The following is an 18913-nucleotide window of genomic DNA, read 5'->3' as shown; positions in this document are numbered from 1 at the left end:
TTCTTATTTATTAGTTTTATATCTTAAATCTGACATTTTTGCTAAATGATGGGGATGATATTTTTAGAAAAGTTTTGTCTAAAAATCTTATTTACCCATCTAATTAAAAGAAGTTTTAATAAAAAGTTATTTTTAAGCCAAAGTTTTGGTGGAAAAATTAATATTTATTATGTATTTATTGTTGTCGTAGAATATAAGAAATAAAAAATATGTATAGTAGTTAAAAATATATATTAAAAAAGGTAATCAAGAGATGACAGACTTGGGTGTCCTGTATCGGAAAAACAAAACTCTAAAATTTTCCAAGAAGAAAAATTATATTGAGGAATCTGTCAGACAACTCTGTGACCATCCAAAGCCATTGCTGACCAGGAACGATCCTCTACAGCTGAAGAGTTTCCTAATCCAAGAAGAAGGTCATCTAGCCGTTAATCACGCTCTGATCACAGAGTCATGGTTCATCCACCAGATTTCAGTTCCTGTCTCCTTAGAACTTAAGGATACAGAGGTACGAACCTATAGAACAGATCCTGTTCAAGTAAGGTCGTATCCAGAGCTCTTTCGCAGAGGTTTATAAACTAGTGTAATTTTCAAAAAGTTTCCGATGTGGGACAAACCGGCTTTCCGAAATGCAGATTGTTGAGGCAAATATGACGCATTGCTTGGGTGCAGTGATGTGTGTGTGCTGAAATATTTTATTGATAACTTCTCTCGAAACTACATGCCATCATCTCTATATACTAAAATTATCAGTTTATGAAACATTGAAATCAGTTAAACATTTCTAATGTTTCCCATCATCATATATCTTTTATATTTGTTCATCTGTGAAAGTATGCACTTGCTTGTTTAAGGATAATGATTCATGACTAGTAATTAACCTTAGCTATTCTGAAAACAATCTCAAATCATGGAATAAAAGTGTGAATAGGAACCATGTGCTTATGCAAAAGCAGTTATTGAATCAGAATGAAACTTTAGTTGCAGGTGCTTGTAGAATCAGGTCTATAGATTATTGTTTCATTCACCAAACACGACAAAAGAAATAAACCAAAAGGAAATTTGAAGCAATGTGCACTGTTTTTGGTGGGCTGAAATTGAAGATTTAAGATTTCGAAATTGTGTTTGTATATAAGGTACTTCACTGTCACCTAAATTCTCTTACTTCACTGTCAACAATTTTGTTCCGTACGATCAAGTCCACAAATTCTCTTACTTTTTTATGGTGATTGTATTGCTAATATAATATGTTGTTCTAACAAGAACATTCATCCTTTGTGTTCTTTGTGGATTTTCTTAGCATTTCGTGTTTTCAATTTTTTGTTCTTATTGAAGATAGATTCATTACTGGATAGTGTAAAATGGGATGACAAAGGCTTAGTTGTGGCAATAGCTCAGAATGTTGACACAGGGCCATATTAATGCAAGGTTTTGCAAACAGAGAAGCAGTTGCCACAACCCTATCTTCTCGAAAGGCCACTTTCTATAGCCGATCAAGATCGACATTGTGGACCAAAGGAGAGACCTCTAATAATTTTATCAATATTCATGATGTCTTTCTTGATTGTGACTGTGATTATGTAAGCACTTCCCTTTTTCTCATTGAATTGTTTAGTTTTTCCTTTTTAATTTTAGTTTCATACGGTATGTTGTTTACTTTTCAGATAATATATCTGGGGAAACCTGATGGTCCTACATGCCACACGGGCAGAAACATGTTAATTATACATCAGTCTTTGACTTGTTAAAACAACAAGAGGTAACTAAAAGCAAATAAAAAATACATATAATTGCCATGTTTTGCTGGAGAGAAAGTGCAGTAACATTCAAATTGTTTTTGGTTATCTGTTATAGGATGAAGGAAATAATTTGGCATTAACCTCTTTGTATGCATTGGAGTCAACAATCTCACAACGGAAAACAGAGTTAACTGGAGAAAATGAGAAGCCTTCATGGACAAAGCGATTATTGCTTAATGATAAGTTGTTGTGTTCCAAAATCAGGTGTGTATAACTTGGCATGTTATTATATTGAGTTGAAATTTAAAAGAGAAACAATATACCCCTTTTTTACCTGTTTGTCCCAAAAATATCACATTCTACATGATTTTCAGTTATTAAGAAGCCTTTTAACACCACTTTTATTATGATTCATTTTTCTTGAAGGTACAATATGGATTAAAAGATTGTCTGTTTATGATCTCAGATTGTAACTCTATCTTTCTACTTGCATGGAAGAGGCAAATGAGTTGTGTCAAACACTAGGGAATAATGAGGACAAGTCACGTACTGCTTCAGAGATGGCTGATGTACTTTATCATTCCATGGTTTTGCTGGCACAGAAAGATGTCAAAATAGAAGAGAAGCCGTTTATCCCAGAAACCATTGGATCATTAAATTTTATGTCAAGTCTATATCTCAAACAATATATTTAGCTTTTGTCGACATACCTGGATTCATTGTATGATTATGTAAAAGTGTGTTTTTAGTTATTTTAGGTATTATTTGAAACAATGAGAAAAAAAATAATTTTTTTTGTCTTTTTGAATTTGTTGATTTTAAAATGGATTTTGTACTGTGTACTAAGTTATTTTATGTGCAATTTGAAAATATAAAAGTTAATTTAATTTAATTTTTTTTACTTTGTTGATTAATTTTCTTTTTATAATAGTGATTTTGGAAAAACAATATGAATTATAATAGAGATAACTAAAGTAAAAATAATTAATATATATTGTTTAATGTGGTGTTGTATTATTTATTTTTTAATGTTTATTAAATATATTAAATTAAAAAATTTGGTTACTGCATCAAATGGATCAAGAATCAAAGCCAAAAAAAATCAAAATGAAAATTAAAAAAAAAATAGGTTGCGGATGTGGGCATCCGTAACACAAAAATGACATCTATTTCGACATTATTGTGAATGTCGATATCCACAATACAATTTTTCACAAAATATTTTCTAAATTTTTTAAAATTAAACCAGTTTCATATAATTGAAAATAAATTAATCAACTACTATATTAATGTTTATGCATGTTATAGTCTAATTACTGCATTGGATCAAGAATAAAAGTCAAAAAAATTTCAAATTAAAAAAAAAAATAGGTTGCGGATGTGGACATCCGCACACAAAAATGACATTTGTTTCAATATTATTACGAATGTCAACATCCGTAATACAATTTTTCATAAAAATCATTTTTCAATTTTTTAAAATTAAATCAGTTTCATATGATTGGAAATAAATTAACCAACTACTATATTAATGTTTATACATGTTGTAGTGTGGTTACTGCATCAAATGGATCAAGAATCAAAGAAAAAAAAATTCAAAATGAAAATTAAAGAAAAAAAGGTTGTGGATGTGGACATCCACAACACAAAAATGACTTTGTTTCAACATTATATCAAATGTCCACATTCGCAATACAATTTTTCATTAAACTAATTTTTAAATTTTTTAAATTAAATCAGTTTCATATAATTAAAAATAAATTAACCAATTACTATATTAAAGTTTATACATGTTATAGTAATAATACTGCAACAAATCGATCAAGCATCAAAATAAAACAAAAATTAAATTGAAAATTAAAAAAAAAAAGTTGTGGATGTGAACATCCGAAACACAAAAATGACATTCGTTTCAGCATTACTACAAATGTCGACATCTACAATATAATTTTTTAAAAAAATAATTTTTAATTTTTTTAATATTAAATATGTTTCATAAAATTAAAATAAATTAACCAATTACTATATTTATATTTATACGTGTTATAGTAATACTACTGCAACAAATGGATCGAGACTAAAAAAAATTCAAATTGAAAATAAATAAAAAAAGGTTGTGAATATACACATATCTGGAACACCAAAATGTCATTCATTTCAGCTTTATTGTGGATGTCCACATGTGATATATTTCATAAACCCGTACACAAGCTAAACTAGTATATTTCATATATTTTGGAAATTCTGCTTTAAAAATCTTATTTTAGAAATTTTATTCTGGAAATCTTATTCTTCTGAAAGTTTAAAATGTTTTCGAAATACGTAATCTACAAAATCACTTTTATGGAAGGTAGAAGGCTTAGTTTTATAATTTGAGGGGTGAGTGAAGAAATTGCCGGGGGAGGAAGTAAAAGTCCGATATGTTTGTATATAGTTGTTTTGACTCTAGTGAAAGTTGAAGATGGCAATCCGTTTTAGGATGATGAAGATCCTTCGAAGATATTGCCAAATCTCTTGAAGCAGAGAATTGTTTTTTTCGATAATTAAGGAAAAAGGTGCATAATTTTTTTTTTTTTGAGTGATTAATATTATTTTGAGCAAATGAATATCGATTCCCTTGAAACAAAATAACATAGGTTATATAATGCTTTTTATCCACATTTTTGTTGAGAAATATTAATTTTTAGCTTTTTTTATACGTCTTAATTTGGTTCCTATTTTGTTAAATTTAATGCAATCAGGTTCTTTTCGTTAATATGTTAATATTGTATCAACAATGTTGTTAGTACATTACTAACGGAAATGACCTGATTGCATCAAATCTTTCAAAATATGAACCAAATTGAGATGCATAAAAAATGAACAAGTTCATATTTTTTCACCCAACAAGGGGACCAAAGACATAATTTAACCAATAAAATAATGTCATGATAACTAATGAGTCATGTATAGCAAGAAATGCAAAACAACACCATAGATGTAACGTTTCAATTGATAGGATTCACCTTACTAATTTAAAATATTTCATATTTGATAAAAAGCATAAACCAAACAAATAAGTATATAAAATATATTTACAAATTCTCCCCGAGGAAAACAAAACAAAACAAAACTTTTTAAAGATAAATCACACTTCATCAACTAGAAGGATGTATACAATACAAAAAATATATACATAACAAATGTTACTCTCTCTAGGAAGATCATCTAAAGTCCTATCATTTCAAAATTCTCTTTTTTACAATATTATTTGCTCATATATAACATACGATCATTGTAGGTGGACAAACCACGATATAACAAACAATTAGGTAAGCTATAATTAATTTAAAACTTATAAGTTTTAAATAAATAAGAAAAGAATCTACTAGCAATTCAGGAAAAAAAACGTAGCTTTCACAAATCATACAATCTGAATCCAAATATAAAAGGCCTAATATCATAACTCATTCATATACCAAGAACTACAAACACAACCTTCGAAGGACTGATGTATTGACTTGTATTGACTTGAACCTTGAGATCTTACACACGCCATTGCTCAATCACTCTTGTCTCTCAGGAACTATAGTTATAACATGCTCGAGCCTTTACTCGATCCATAAGACATACTGGGAAAATTAAATAAATAAAAAAATATTTATTTAATGAATGCGAGGACGAGAATCTCTAAGTTAATAAATATTACTACTTTTATTTTTATTATTGTTACTATTATTTTTATTATCATTATCATTTTTATTTTTATTATTATTATTATTATAATTATTATTATTTTTTTTAATATTATTATTATTTTTATTTTATTATTATACTTATTTATATTATTATTATTTATTATAATATTATTATTATTATTTTATTTTATTTATTATTATTTTTATTATTATTATTACTATTATTATTATTATTATTTTGTTTTATTTTACTATTCTTTTATTATTATTGTTATTAGTATCATTTTTATTTTATTTAAGATTTTATTATCATTATTATTGTTTAATTATTATTACTTTATTTTATTATTATTAATATTTTATTATTATTGTTTTATTTTATTAATATTATTGTTTTATTATTATTGTTTCATGTATTTTATTATTATTTTCATTATTATTATTTTTATTTTTATTGTTTCGTTTATTATTATTATTATCATTATTATCATTATTATTGTTGTTGTTATTGTTTTTATTGATATCATTATTACTATTTTAATGTTCGTGTGATATTTTGAGGCAATAGTTTGGTATTCTTCCTTATTTGTATATTGTTTGGTTGTACAGGATTGTATGTTGGATATAACACTTTGTTTACCATAATGATATGAAAGTGTATTTACTTGTCATGGATGCATGTTTTGCATGAACGGGGTGTCTTATGTAAATAGGTTCAATGGAACCTATTCTAGAGTGTCAAAAACTAGTAAATTACTAGTTACTGGTGTGTCGTCTTGCGGAACGATGTAAACCGCCAAGAGATAGGCCACAAAGTGAACTCTAGATCAAAACCCAAGAGTTGGCGTTTGGCGACATAAATGGTCCCGCCAAGAGGTGTGTTGTAGAATTGGGGTTGGACCAAAATCCAATGGGCTGGCACCCGACGACACCAAGTGTCCTGCCAGGCGGTCTAGAATGCGAGTTAGCCTAGCAACGTGAGTGTCTCGCTAGGCGATTTTGGGTGTGGAATTGGATTGTGTGGAAGATACTACACAGCTTTGGATGGATGTCTTGAGGTGATGCTTGACTAGGGCCCCAATTACGAGTGTAGCTTGTATTGGGGTAACACGTGGCAAACTCAAGGTTGTAACCTAGTGGTTTGGGAGTCCAGTGGAATGTGCGAGATTATGGCTCGTACGGATGGGTTCCGAAAGATTGCCCTCATCGGTAGTAGCCAATGAGTTTGGTAGTCTTGGGACAAATACGGACTACGGTTCGTATTGGGGAACGCCACTTGGTGTTGCAGATTGTGGTCGTGACAAGATTATTCTCACGTGTAGACTATAGGTGGTGGCCTGTATGGCAGCAAGTATCAACCAAAGTAACCATCAAAGGGTGTAGAATCAAGAGGTATCCAAAGGAAGATGTGAAAGTTTGGGTCTGAGGTTTGAGTGTAGTAGAAGTTTTAGGGGTTTTAAATTGTTATTATAATGTACCTTCTAATGCATTTTTATTTTGAGCTCACCCTATCTGTGTGCGTTTGGCGATGATCATGTAACTTGTTACAAGGAAGCAAATGTTAGTGTAGGTGAGCACGTGGATACTTAGAGCTGTAGTGAGGTTAGCATGGGAATTTTTACATTGAATTATTTTATGGATTTTATGGATTATTTTTTTAATAAGTTACTATAAATCGTTTTATATTTGTAAGCGTTGAACATTTATGGATTTTATCTTTTAGTGCTTCTAATAAAGTTTGAAATTTTCCCGCATTTTGGGAAAAAACTTTTGTTATTAAATGCGTTTTATTTTAGCTTCATTTTATTTTATTTAAAATAGTAATATCCGACCGAGATGTTATATTTGGTATCAGAGTAATGGTTTTCAAGAGATTTTTGGCCATTGGGGAGTGAGCTTGTCGTGTTTCGGTTGCGAAACTATGTGTGTTTGATTAGACTGTTGAGTCTTGTTGAGTGAGGCTCATGTGTTGTGTTGACTGATAGTACGTGTTGGGGTGCGAGTTGGTAGTCTCGACACCAGCATTTGGGCAAGTTTCAACCAATTTAGGTTGTGTTGGATGTTCCATATAAATAGTAGGCCGCATGTTCAAGGTGAATCTCATAGGCTTGTTTTTTTTAGGGAATGAAAATGAAACTTAAAGCATTAAGAACAAAAAGTGTCTTGGTAGAGTGATGAGGGTGCACACTCATGACTATATCAGAGATAGTTTTCTTTTTTAATATTAAAGGTTTTGGTAAAGGGGAGGAGAGTATAGTTTGAGTTTATTTCCTATTCTTTTCTTGTTAGGCTTGCGCTTTTGTGGGGTGTGTTTGCTGTTTGTAAGGATAGAGGAATCCAGATTCAAGGTCAAATCTAACCTGCTTACTTTGCAAGGGTTGGGTAGGGCCCTTGAGACAATCTCTTGCTCGGAGAGGCAATTATGCAAAAGGTTGAGAATTGGTGACCGAGGAATGTTAAATGGTGGTTCAGTGGGTGAAATGCGACATTGGAGTTTAAAAACGACACATTAGACCGAAGGATCTTTTGGAATAAGTTCTCGGGACTAATACCACCAGTTGTGCAAGAGGAGTTGAGTTCAAAGGTTAGATTAAGAAAAGGTATCGGTGCATGCTTGTGCAACAAAGTTAAGAAGTCAAATTGGTACTACGTCTTAGCATAGGTCTAAGGTCAGAGGTGGAAAGTGGGAACGTGTGATGAAGGATTATCTTGTTCCTTTTCAAGATTATTAAATATGGTGTGAATTGATTAAGAAAGCTAAGTGAAATCCCCACTGGACATTAAGATAGCAAGCTATCTAGATGTGAAGGTTCCTTTCACAAAGCTCAAGAGAAAAAGATGATGGATTGATTCAAAATGAAAAGGAAATGGAAAGCACATAAATCATAGAAAACCAAGAACAATTAAAGGAAGAAGAAAACATAAATTGGAAAGGAAAGAAATGGTAAAAATGTGAGAAACACGCCACTACAAGGCTAGGCTAGAAGCCATGACAACCTTGAAGATGAGTGGATGTGTGCCGCCACTTGCTATGCAAGATAAGGCTTAAAAGTATTCACTCCCTAGGGAGGAAACTCTCACAAATGGTTGAGACACAAGAGTGTTTTTACTTCAAAATCTTCAACCCTTTTACATGTCTAGGAGCACCCCTTATATAGAAGAGTTTAGGGGCCTCTAAGCAAATAAAAGATACCTAAGGATGTCTCTACAAAAACCTAACCTAGCTTCTAGAAGCTAGGTCAAATAAGGTTACAAAAATGAGAGACAAAAGAGCCAACTATGGTGTGTGCAAGGCTAATTTCGTTCTAGCACAAAAGGAGACAAAGAATGTGTCTCATATGTCTCCAAAAAGTGGCCAAAGTGTGCTAAAAACAAAGGAGACCAAAGGTACATAGGTACATTTGCTTCATGCCTTTTACTTTATGCTTTATGCCTTTGCTTTACTCTCTCCTCCACATCATTTATGCTCCCCAATCACCATGCGCCACCTAGCATTGCTTTCTTACTTCTAATTAACCTACAAAGCAAATAAACATAGATTAGCATGTTGGCTTAAGTTAAGTCAACTATAGTCAACAAGTCAAACCTAGTCAAAGGTCAACAAGTCAACTAAAATTGATTCAACTAAGTCAACTTAGGGAATCAAAAATAACAAACGCAAATGAAAGGGATGAAGGATTAGTGAACTTCCTTTCTAAACATGCTTAGTCTTCTTAAGCATGTGCCTCCATCCTTGGTTGGGGTCAATCCTTCATCATCCTCCCCTTCTTGGAGAGAATTTAACCACAAATTCTTTAAGCCTTTGTGGATGGAACTTGACTTGATTTGGGGGAGGATTTGCGCCTCCCTTTTATGAGCTTTTGTTCCATCCTTTCTAAGGGTATTACCCCTAGCTTTGGTTAGGCCATCTTTATTTTCTAGACTACTCTTCCTCTCTTGCTTATGCTTTGGGCCTTCCTTTTTGGCTTGGGAAAAGAAGGAAGAGTGATGCACATCTTGCTTTGGAAGAATTTTTTTGTAGGCAAGTAACACCTTGGTGAAAGCTTGCCCCTTTTCTTTTTCTTCTTTATATTTTCTTATTTTATTTCTATCCTTATTAACTTCTTGAGGTGATAGAGGTAGTAAAGTTGTCTTTTTCCCATTTTTGAAGAAAATGTATTGGTTGGTATGGCCATCATGTAAAGTTTGTTTATCAAATTGCCATGGCCTACCTAGTAAGATATGTGTGACTTCCATGGGAACAACATCACATAGCACCTCATCTTTGTAGCTTCCTATAGAGAAGTTAATTAGGACTTGTTTATTGACATCTATTTCTCCCTCTTTACTTATCCAAGCAAGCTTGTAGGGCTTAGCATGAGGAATGGTCTCTAAGCTAAGCTTTTCCACCAACCTTGTGCTAGCTACATTGGTACTACTTCCTCCATCAATAATTAGAGAGCAAACCCATTTGTTAATTTTGCATCTAGATTGAAAAATGTTTTCTCTTTGAGTTGGCTCAAGCTCACTTTGATCTTGACCTATCATGCGCCTTAATAACATAGGGTCTTTCTCAAAAATTTTAGTTTTACTAGAGGAAGAAGGTTCTTTTGAAAGAGAATGGGGAGATAAGTGTTCACTTTCAACATCATTACTCTTCTTTAAGATCATGGTCCTCTTGGTTGGGTAATTTAAAGCAATGTGATTATAACCCAAACATTTAAAACATTTAATAGAACTTGATCTTGGAGAAGTGGAATGGTGAATGTGATCACTTGGTGACTTACTTTTACTTTGTAGTTCTTGATGAGAGTTAGAAGGGAACTTATCATGTTTCATTTTATCATTTCCCTTCCATGAGTGACTAAAGTAGTGGTTGGGTGAGTAACTCTTCCTTGCCCTTCTTTTTCTTTTCAATTGAATTTCAATCCCAAGGGCAAGTGTGAAAACATTTTCAAGAATGGAGTACTCATACAACTCTACTTGGTCTTGTATGTCTCTCCTAAGACCACTCACAAATCTTTTTATTTTTTCTTTGTTAGTTTCTTTTATTTCAACCCTACGCATTTGAGACTCTAATTCTTTAAAGTACTCACTCACACTCATAGAACCTTGGTAAAGCCTTTGGAGCTTCAAAAGAAGTTCCTTCCTATAGGAGGGAGGAACAAATCTAGCGCGCATAAGAGTTTTAATGTCCATCCAAGAAGCCACGGGTGGCCCTTGGTCATAATTCTTACAAACTTTATGCCACCAAGTATTGGCATACTCCAAAAATCCTAAAACTACTAGATCAACTTGTGTTTGATCCTTTACATGATTTTCATTGAAAATTTGATCAACTTTAGCTTCCCAATCAAGGAAGACTTTGGGATCACTTCCTCCATAGAACTTAGGAATCTTTGGAGTTTGCTTCTCTTGTGATGGGTTGCGCCTAGAATACCCTATTTTCCTAGCCTCTCTTTCTTGCTCTTTAGCTTCAAGCCTTTGAATGTGCTCTTGGATTCTTAGGTCACTTTGCTCCTTGTCTTTTCTTAATTGTTCAAAGGCCTCCTTCCTAGACAACTCCAAATCCCGAAGCAATCTCATCAATGTATTGTTTTTGTTTGGTGTAGGTGCATTTGATGAACTTGCCATGATTCCTACAACAAAAACACTCAAATCCGAGACAAAATAAATGGATTAGAGGTTAGACAACATGAAAACCGAGACCAAATCCAACCCAAATTGTAACCCAAGTGTTTAGATCACTCTCCCAAAGTAACAAGGCAAGGCTAGCACTCAAAATCCACCAAAGGAGTGAAGCAAACACTTTTAAAAACTTGTTCAAAACCTTTCAAATGCAAGACAAGTGATTCGGCCACAACATCCCAAGAGTTTCAAGAAAAGAAAACTACTAAGACACAACAAAGAACACCTAGTGACAAGCAAAAAAAGCACAAAAACAAGAAAGTTTAACTTCTAAGGAAATTTTGTTTTAAAGACAAAACTTGAATAAGACTAAAGCAATGAAAAACACTTTTAAAGACTCTATGGAAAGCATTTGAACAAGCCAAGATTATACCTCAAATTATGCATACACCAAGAAAGATCATAACCAAGTTAAAGCATGGAACTAATTTTCCAATATCACCCAAAATCCAAGTATAAAATTTGGTAGCATAACACCTAGTAAAAATGGCCAAATGGATTCACCAAGCAACACATTAGCTCTCGGCCAAACTGTTTTTGGTCATGAAAATAATTTTTCTTTTCAAAACTAGGTACTTAAGATGATGAGAAGGATATTTTAGGGTGTCTTGAACACTTAGTTCCTTAAAAATTAGGTCAAAATCAATTTCAAGGAGCATGCTACAACAAAAGGCATAGATCTCATGCAATAGCTCAAATACTTAGAAACAAGAATAAGAAAACTCAAAGAAGCATATGACATATGACTCAAGTAAAAGTTAGACACATTTAAAGACTCAACATGACATACACAAAGACACAAACATGTAGCTATCATGCATTTAAACTCATGGATTTGAGGATCAAATACTAAGCATCAAAAGACATGTTATCCAACCACATTTAGGAGCAAAAGAGTCACAAAACCGAAGCCAAAATTGTCACAACATAACCTGAAAACGTTGTTTTTCGTATTCTCGGCAGCTCTGACCTTTGCTCACTCATTTGATCATAACTCTCTCCACAGAACTCCAAATGCATTAATTCTTTTTTTGTTGGAAACTAGACTCAAAGAGATTTCTTTTGATATAAAGAACGTTACTTTTGGACTACTGAGCAGGTGCAGTTTAATCTTTTAAAATCGTGAACAGTTTCTGCCAGCATTGTTTTTGTGTGCAATGGAAGTGGATTTGAACCATACAAAGATAGCTACAACAAGACAAGGTTAGCACATGAAAAACACCATATTCAAGATAACCTAGGCTCTAGATACCAAATGATGAAGGATTATCTTGTTCACTAATCATGTTTAGAAAGGAAGTTCACTAATCCTTCATCCCTTTCATTTGCGTTTGTTATTTTTGATTCCCTAAGTTGACTTAGTTGAATCAACTTTAGTTGACTTGTTGACCTTTGACTAGGTTTGACTTGTTGACTATAGTTGACTTGACTTAAGCCAACATGCTAATCTATGTTTATTTGCTTTGTAGGTTAATTAGGAGTAAGAAAGCAATGCTAGGTGGCGCATGGTGATTGGGGAGCATAAATGATGTGGAGGAGAGAGTAAAGCAAAGGCATAAAGCATAAAGTAAAAGGCATGAAGCAAGTGTACCTATGTACCTTTGGTCTCCTTTGTTTTTAGCACACTTTGGCCACTTTTTGGAGACATATGAGACACATTCTTTGTGTAACACCCCCGGATCCTCTTGGGCTTACCAGGCATCCCACCTGCCACCCTCAAACCGGTTGTGTTAGGTCTGCAGCCCAATACACCCCAACCCCTCACCCTTCTCCATCCATTCATACTGGGTGGGTTGTTGCCAGTGGGAATCGAACCCCCAACCTGACCTTTAACACCCCTGGCAAACCAGCACAACTGGTAGCATCTGCTGGTGAGCCAGAGGTGTTAAAGGTCAGGTTGGGGGTTCGATTCCCACTGGCAACAACCCACCCAGTATGAATGGACGGAGAAGGGTGAGGGGTTGGGGTGCATCGGGCTGTAGTAACCTGACAGCCTCTGGGGCCCGAGGAGGGGTAGCCAGGGATGTTACACTTTGTCTCCTTTTGTGCTAGAACGAAATTAGCCTTGCACACACCATAGTTGGCTCTTTTGTCTCTCATTTTTGTAACCTTATTTGACCTAGCTTCTAGAAGCTAGGTTAGGTTTTTGTAGAGACATCCTTAGGTATCTTTTATTTGCTTAGAGGCCCCTAAACTCTTCTATATAAGGGGTGCTCCTAGACATGTAAAAGGGTTGAAGATTTTGAAGTAAAAACACTCTTGTGTCTCAACCATTTGTCAGAGTTTCCTCCCTAGGGAGTGAATACTTTTAAGCCTTATCTTGCATAGCAAGTGGCGACACACATCCACTCATCTTCAAGGTTGTCATGGCTTCTAGCTTAGCCTTGTAGTGGCGTGCTTCTCACATTTTTACCATTTCTTTCCTTTCCAATTTATGTTTTCTTCTTCCTTTAATTGTTCTTGGTTTTCTATGATTTATGTGCTTTCCATTTCCTTTTTATTTTGAATCAATCCATCATCTTCTTCTCTTGAGCTTTGTGAAAGGAACCTTCACATCTAGATAGCTTGCTATCTTAATGTCCAGTGGGAATTTCACTTAGCTTTCTTAATCAACTCACACCATATTCAATATTCTTAAAAAGGAACAAGATGATCCTTCATCAACGTGTGAGGCTAAGGCTAAAAAGGTAGAAACTAGGAAGGGAATAAGGGAGGAAGGATCTCAAGTGGGACGTTAAGTTGAGTCAAAGCTTGGAAGATTAATCCGATAAGGTGGTGTTCTAAGAAAAACGGGTCTTTGATATATGTCGCTGAGTCGGTTGAAGTAAATAAGGACATTAAAGGATACAAAGCATAAATGATGTGACCCTAATAAGGCTTACAGCATTGGGCCAATGCCTGGGCCCATTCCTTTTTAATTTCTTTTATTTTTCTTTATTTTTAATTAAATAAATGTGTTCTAATTGGGTTTGTTTGTTAAATGCAGCCTATTTTCTAAGCTGCCAATTATTGAAGATTGGCATTGGGCCTGCGGCCCAATTCTCCTTTGCATCAACAATCACACGCTTCTTCAATTTTTCCTTCCAGCACCACATCCTTGCTGCAGCCAACACAACACGAGCCCAATTCTACAATTCATTCAGCGCCTTCGAGCCATTCCTCTCTAAGTCTTGCTTTCTGCACACCACGTGTTTCATCTTTCTTCACATTACGAGAGCTTCAGCTTGTTGGGCCGCAAGCTTTCATTTCTTTTCCGCGTACGGAACCTTTAACTGCTACTTCTTCGAATCTTCACACCAACCTAATGCAATAACATTTTGTCTTCATTGGGCCGAGAATCATTTCATGCGTGCAGCCCAATTATCTCTAGGGTTCCTCTCCACGCGTCCCTTTCTCTCGTCAACGCCGCTAGCTTCTTTCTCTTTCACGCTGCTCGGGTTCCTTGTGTTGCACCTTCATCCAAAACTGACAACCCAAACAGCCAACCCAAACAAGAGTGCATCACACGTCCCTGGCCCGCATCACATGTTCTTTTCCCCTCACCCATTTCCCATTAGGATTCTTGTACACGGCCTCGTTGCCGTTAGATCCTTTTCTCTTTCACTTTCGTTTCCCTTGCCGTTAGGTCTGTTAGACAGCGTTCCTTTCTTCATTCTGGTTTCCGGTTGCCTCTCCTATAAAGGGCAAGCCAATCTCATGTAACAAACAGCTTTGATGAATGAGAATGCCGGTAGAGATCACTCCCACCGTTCATCAGCTCACCCAAACCCTAGATTAGCTTTTTACCTCTTAGGGTTTCCGAAACCAGTGAGATTCGAGCCTAAACACCATACACGAACCATTCCGCTGCGTTTTCCCTCGCTTCTTGCGAGATTCAATCGGTAGAACACCGATTGGGAGAGGTTTCCAGCGACTACCGCGACAGAGGAGCCTCATCAATAAAAGTAGTGCCTGGGGTATGGATTTTGGTTTTGATTAAGATCGTATACTATTGGTTATCGCCAGTATGAGAATTAGGTTATGGTTGTCTACAAGAGGGAGTTAGTAGTGAGATGGTGGTTTCGCTACAGTTGCGACTAAGTGCAGAGTACTCGGGTTTGGTGGTGTCTCGGGATGATCAAAGAATCCATACTCAATGTTAATTGGAATTGATTCCTTTGTGAGATTGGGACATAAACGCAAGAGTGAATAGGTTATTTTCCAATCTCATCTCGGAACGATGCAATACCGAACAAAGTGGCGTTCGATGATCTAAAGAGATAAATCGACGATGGCGTATCAATTGTGGGTCAAGCAGAAATGTGAGGGTAGAGTGTCGTGTGAACCAGAGTTACCTAGCAAAGACAAGCGAAGAATAGACGCAGATGATCTCAATCGTGGAAGAGTCCTAGACGTGTTTTGAGGTGGGTACTAGAATTTCACCTTGGAGTGGTGAAGTTCTTCATTGCTCTAGTATCTGAAGTAGAGTTGGTGCCAATAGTTCCAAATTGGATGTATGCAACACAAGAAAGACATAAGTGGTACGCAGATAGGAAGAGATGGTCATTGGAAGTTGAGGCGGTAAAGCAGGTGATTCTTAGGGTTCCCAAACTACAAGCATTGGAAGAACGATCAATTCAGAAAGTTGACTCGGGAGTTCATCGGCAATATAAAATTAATCGAAGGATCGATTCAGTTACATAGGAGATTGTCGGACCACCACACCTGGCGAACTTGGACCAAGTGTTTCACGTGTCACAAATAAGGATACGCATTGCAAGTCCCAATCATGTACTATAGGGGGATGATGTTCAGATCAGGATGAGGTTCAGATCAGGGAAGATCTGACTTTGGACGTGAGGTTAGTAAGAATATTGTATTCTCTGGTCATGGAAGTGAGGGAGAATGAGATCCAGACAATGAAGGTTTCTAGGATGAAGCTACGCACAAGAAGACGTGGGAAATGGAAGACCTCGCAAGACAAACATAGCCATAGTTGTTTCCAGGTAAGTGCAATTTTTGAGGGCGAAAATTCTATAAGTTGAGGGAAATGTAAGACCCGAGAAAATTAAATAAATAAATAAATATTTATTTAATAAATGTGAGGGCGAGAATTTCTAAGTTAATTAATGTGGAGAGAGAAGACAAGGAATTGTACTAGCTCAAGTGATTCAGAGACTTGGTTATATGAGAGGACTTAGGTAAGTCTTGTGTATGACATTGTGGTGTTAATTAATTACTTAATTTGTTTTGCGTGGGGATAAGATCTCGTGACTTAATGTATAGGCACATGTGTGCATAAAACACCACAAAACATGAATTTGTTGGTTGGTTGTGCTTTTGCTTTGTATTTGTTTGGGTATGGGTTTGAACCTTGGTGAACACAAAATAGTTCTTTTTGCGCTTAGATTATTTTAGCAGTGAGGAGAGATGTTCAGAAAACTCTAGCCGTCAAGATTTTTCCAAGCACACACCTAAATTCAAAGAGAGTTGGTGCTCGTTTTAGTGTGGAGGCAAATGTGTGACTCTTTGGAGCAAAAAGAACTCTAGAAGAGCTTTGATGCAGGAAATCCAGGTTAGAAGAGCTTTGATGCGTGTGCTTGTGGCTTTTGTTGTATTGAGTTCTCTTTGTGTCCCATCTCTTTTGTGATTATTATGATTCTTTTTTTTTTTACTTAGCGTGATGTTTAGAGTTTTTCTTTTAAATACGACACACTTATTTTTTTTATTATTACTACTATTATTATTATTATTACTATTATTATTATTATTATTATTATCATTCTTACTATTATTATTACTTTTATTTTATTTTTATTATATTATTATTATTATTATTATAATTACTATTATTATTGTTATTATTTTATTTCACTATTATTACTATTATTTTTATTTTTATTATTATTATTATTATTATAATTACTATTATTATTGTTATTATTTTATTTCACTATTATTACTATTATTTTTATTTTATTATTATTATTATTATTATTTTATTATTATTATTATGGTTATTATTTTTATTTTATTATTATTTATTATTATTTTTACTATTATTATTATTACTATTTATTATTATTATTATGTTTATTATGTTTATTATTATAATTATTATTTTATTATTATTCTTTTATATATATTATTATTATTTATTATATTACTATTATTACTATTATTATTATTATTTTTATTATTATTATTTTATTATTACTATTATTTTTATTTTTATTTTTATTTTTATTTTATTACTATTATTAATATTATTATTATTATGATTTTTATTTTATTTTATTTTATTTTACTATTTTGTTTTATTTTACTATTCTTTTATTATTATTGTTATTAGTATCATTTTTATTTTATTTATGATTTTATTATCATTATTATTGTTTTGTTTTATTATTATTAATATTTTTTTATTTTATTAGTATTATTGTTTTATTATTATTGTTTCATTTTATTTGATTATTATTTTCATTTTCATTATTATTATTTTTATTTTTTCGTTTTATTATTATTATTATTATTATCATTATTATTGTTGGTGTTGTTGTTGAATTTTATTATTATCATTATTAGTATTTTATTGCTTGTGCGATATTTTGGGGCAATGGTTATGTGTTCTTCGTGCTTTGTATATTGTTTGGTTGTCTAGGATTGTGTGTTGGGTATAACACTTTGTTTTGGTGTCTTTATGTGGATTTATTGTGATTATCTAGGATGTATGAAAGCAAGGATATGCTTGTTTGTTATGTATGACCATGTGATATTGTGTACTTGAGTTCAACTTAATGATATGAAAGTGTATTTACTTGTCATGGATGCATGTTTTGCATGAACTGAGTGTCTTGTGTAAATAGGTTCTTTGGAACCTATTCTAGAGTACCAAAAACCAGTAAATTACCAGTTACTAGTGTGGCGTCTAACGGAACGGTGTAAATCGCTAGGAGATAAGCTACAAAGTGAACTCTGGATGAAAACCCGAGAGTTGGCGCTTGGCGACGGAAGTGGTTCTGCCAGGGGTGTGTTGTAGAACTGGGCCTAGACCAAAATCCAATGGGTTGGCGCCCGACGACGCCAAGTGCCCTGCCAAGCGGTCTGGAACGTGAATTAGCCTAGCGACGTGGGTGTTGCGTTAGGCGGTTTGGGTGCAGAGTTGGATTGCACGGAGGATTCTACACAACTTTGGATGGTGATCTTGAGGCGATGTTTGGTTGGGGGCCTAGTTACGAGTGTAGCTTGTATTGGGGTAACACGTGGGCACTAGTGGTTGCAGTCTAGTGGTTTGGAAGTCCAGTGGAGTGTGCAAGATCGTGGCTCGTATGGATGGTTTCCGGAAGATTGCCCTCCTTGAGTTTGGTAGTCTTGGGACAAATACAGACTGCAGTTCATATTGGGGAACTCCACTTGGTGTTGCAGATTGTGGCCGTGACAAGATTATTCCCACGTGTGGACTATAGGTGGTGACCTGTAGTCGGAGGGACGAGTAGACACTCGTGGCAGTAAGTATCAACCAAAGTAACCATCAAAGGGTGTAGAATCAAGAGGCATCTAGAGGAAGATGTGAAAGTGTGGGTCTGAGGTTTGAGTGTAGCAGGGTTTTAAATTGTTATTATAATGTTCCTTGTAATGCGTTTTTATTTTGAGCTCACCTTATCTCTGTGTTATTGGTGATGATCATGTAACTCGTTACATGGAAGTTGATGTTGATGTAGGAGAGCACGTGGATACTTAAAGCTGGAGTGGGGTCAGCAGGAGAATTTTTACATGAAATTATTTAAGGATTTTAAGGATTATTTTTGTAATCAGTTACTATAAATCGTTTTATATTTGTAAGCGTTGAAC

General features: G+C 34.2%; 1 protein-coding gene and 1 non-coding gene across 2 annotated transcripts; one reads left to right on the top strand and one right to left on the bottom strand.

Annotated features, from left to right (window-relative positions):
* The first annotated feature begins 253 nt into the window (after nt 1–253).
* Nucleotides 254–18528, top strand: LOC114189692 (uncharacterized). Its single transcript, XM_085666393.1, is given in 7 exon segments — nt 254–538; nt 1168–1411; nt 1414–1580; nt 1665–1719; nt 1722–1759; nt 1855–2003; nt 18345–18528. Coding segments are annotated over 7 exon segments (1122 nt in total).
* Nucleotides 327–548, bottom strand: LOC114165463 (small nucleolar RNA U3). The gene has a single exon (XR_003599714.2). It is a non-coding gene; the product is annotated as a small nucleolar RNA U3 (small nucleolar RNA).
* Nucleotides 18529–18913: the final 385 nt, after the last annotated feature.

The sequence above is a fragment of the Vigna unguiculata genome, chromosome 1 (assembly GCF_037176805.1).
Source record: "Vigna unguiculata cultivar grain cowpea cultivar isolate G323 ecotype 2 chromosome 1, ASM3717680v1, whole genome shotgun sequence".
Classification (NCBI taxonomy): domain Eukaryota; kingdom Viridiplantae; phylum Streptophyta; class Magnoliopsida; order Fabales; family Fabaceae; genus Vigna; species Vigna unguiculata.
The sequence above is the reverse complement of the archived record's forward strand: the minus strand, read 5'-3'. Positions and strand labels throughout refer to the sequence as shown.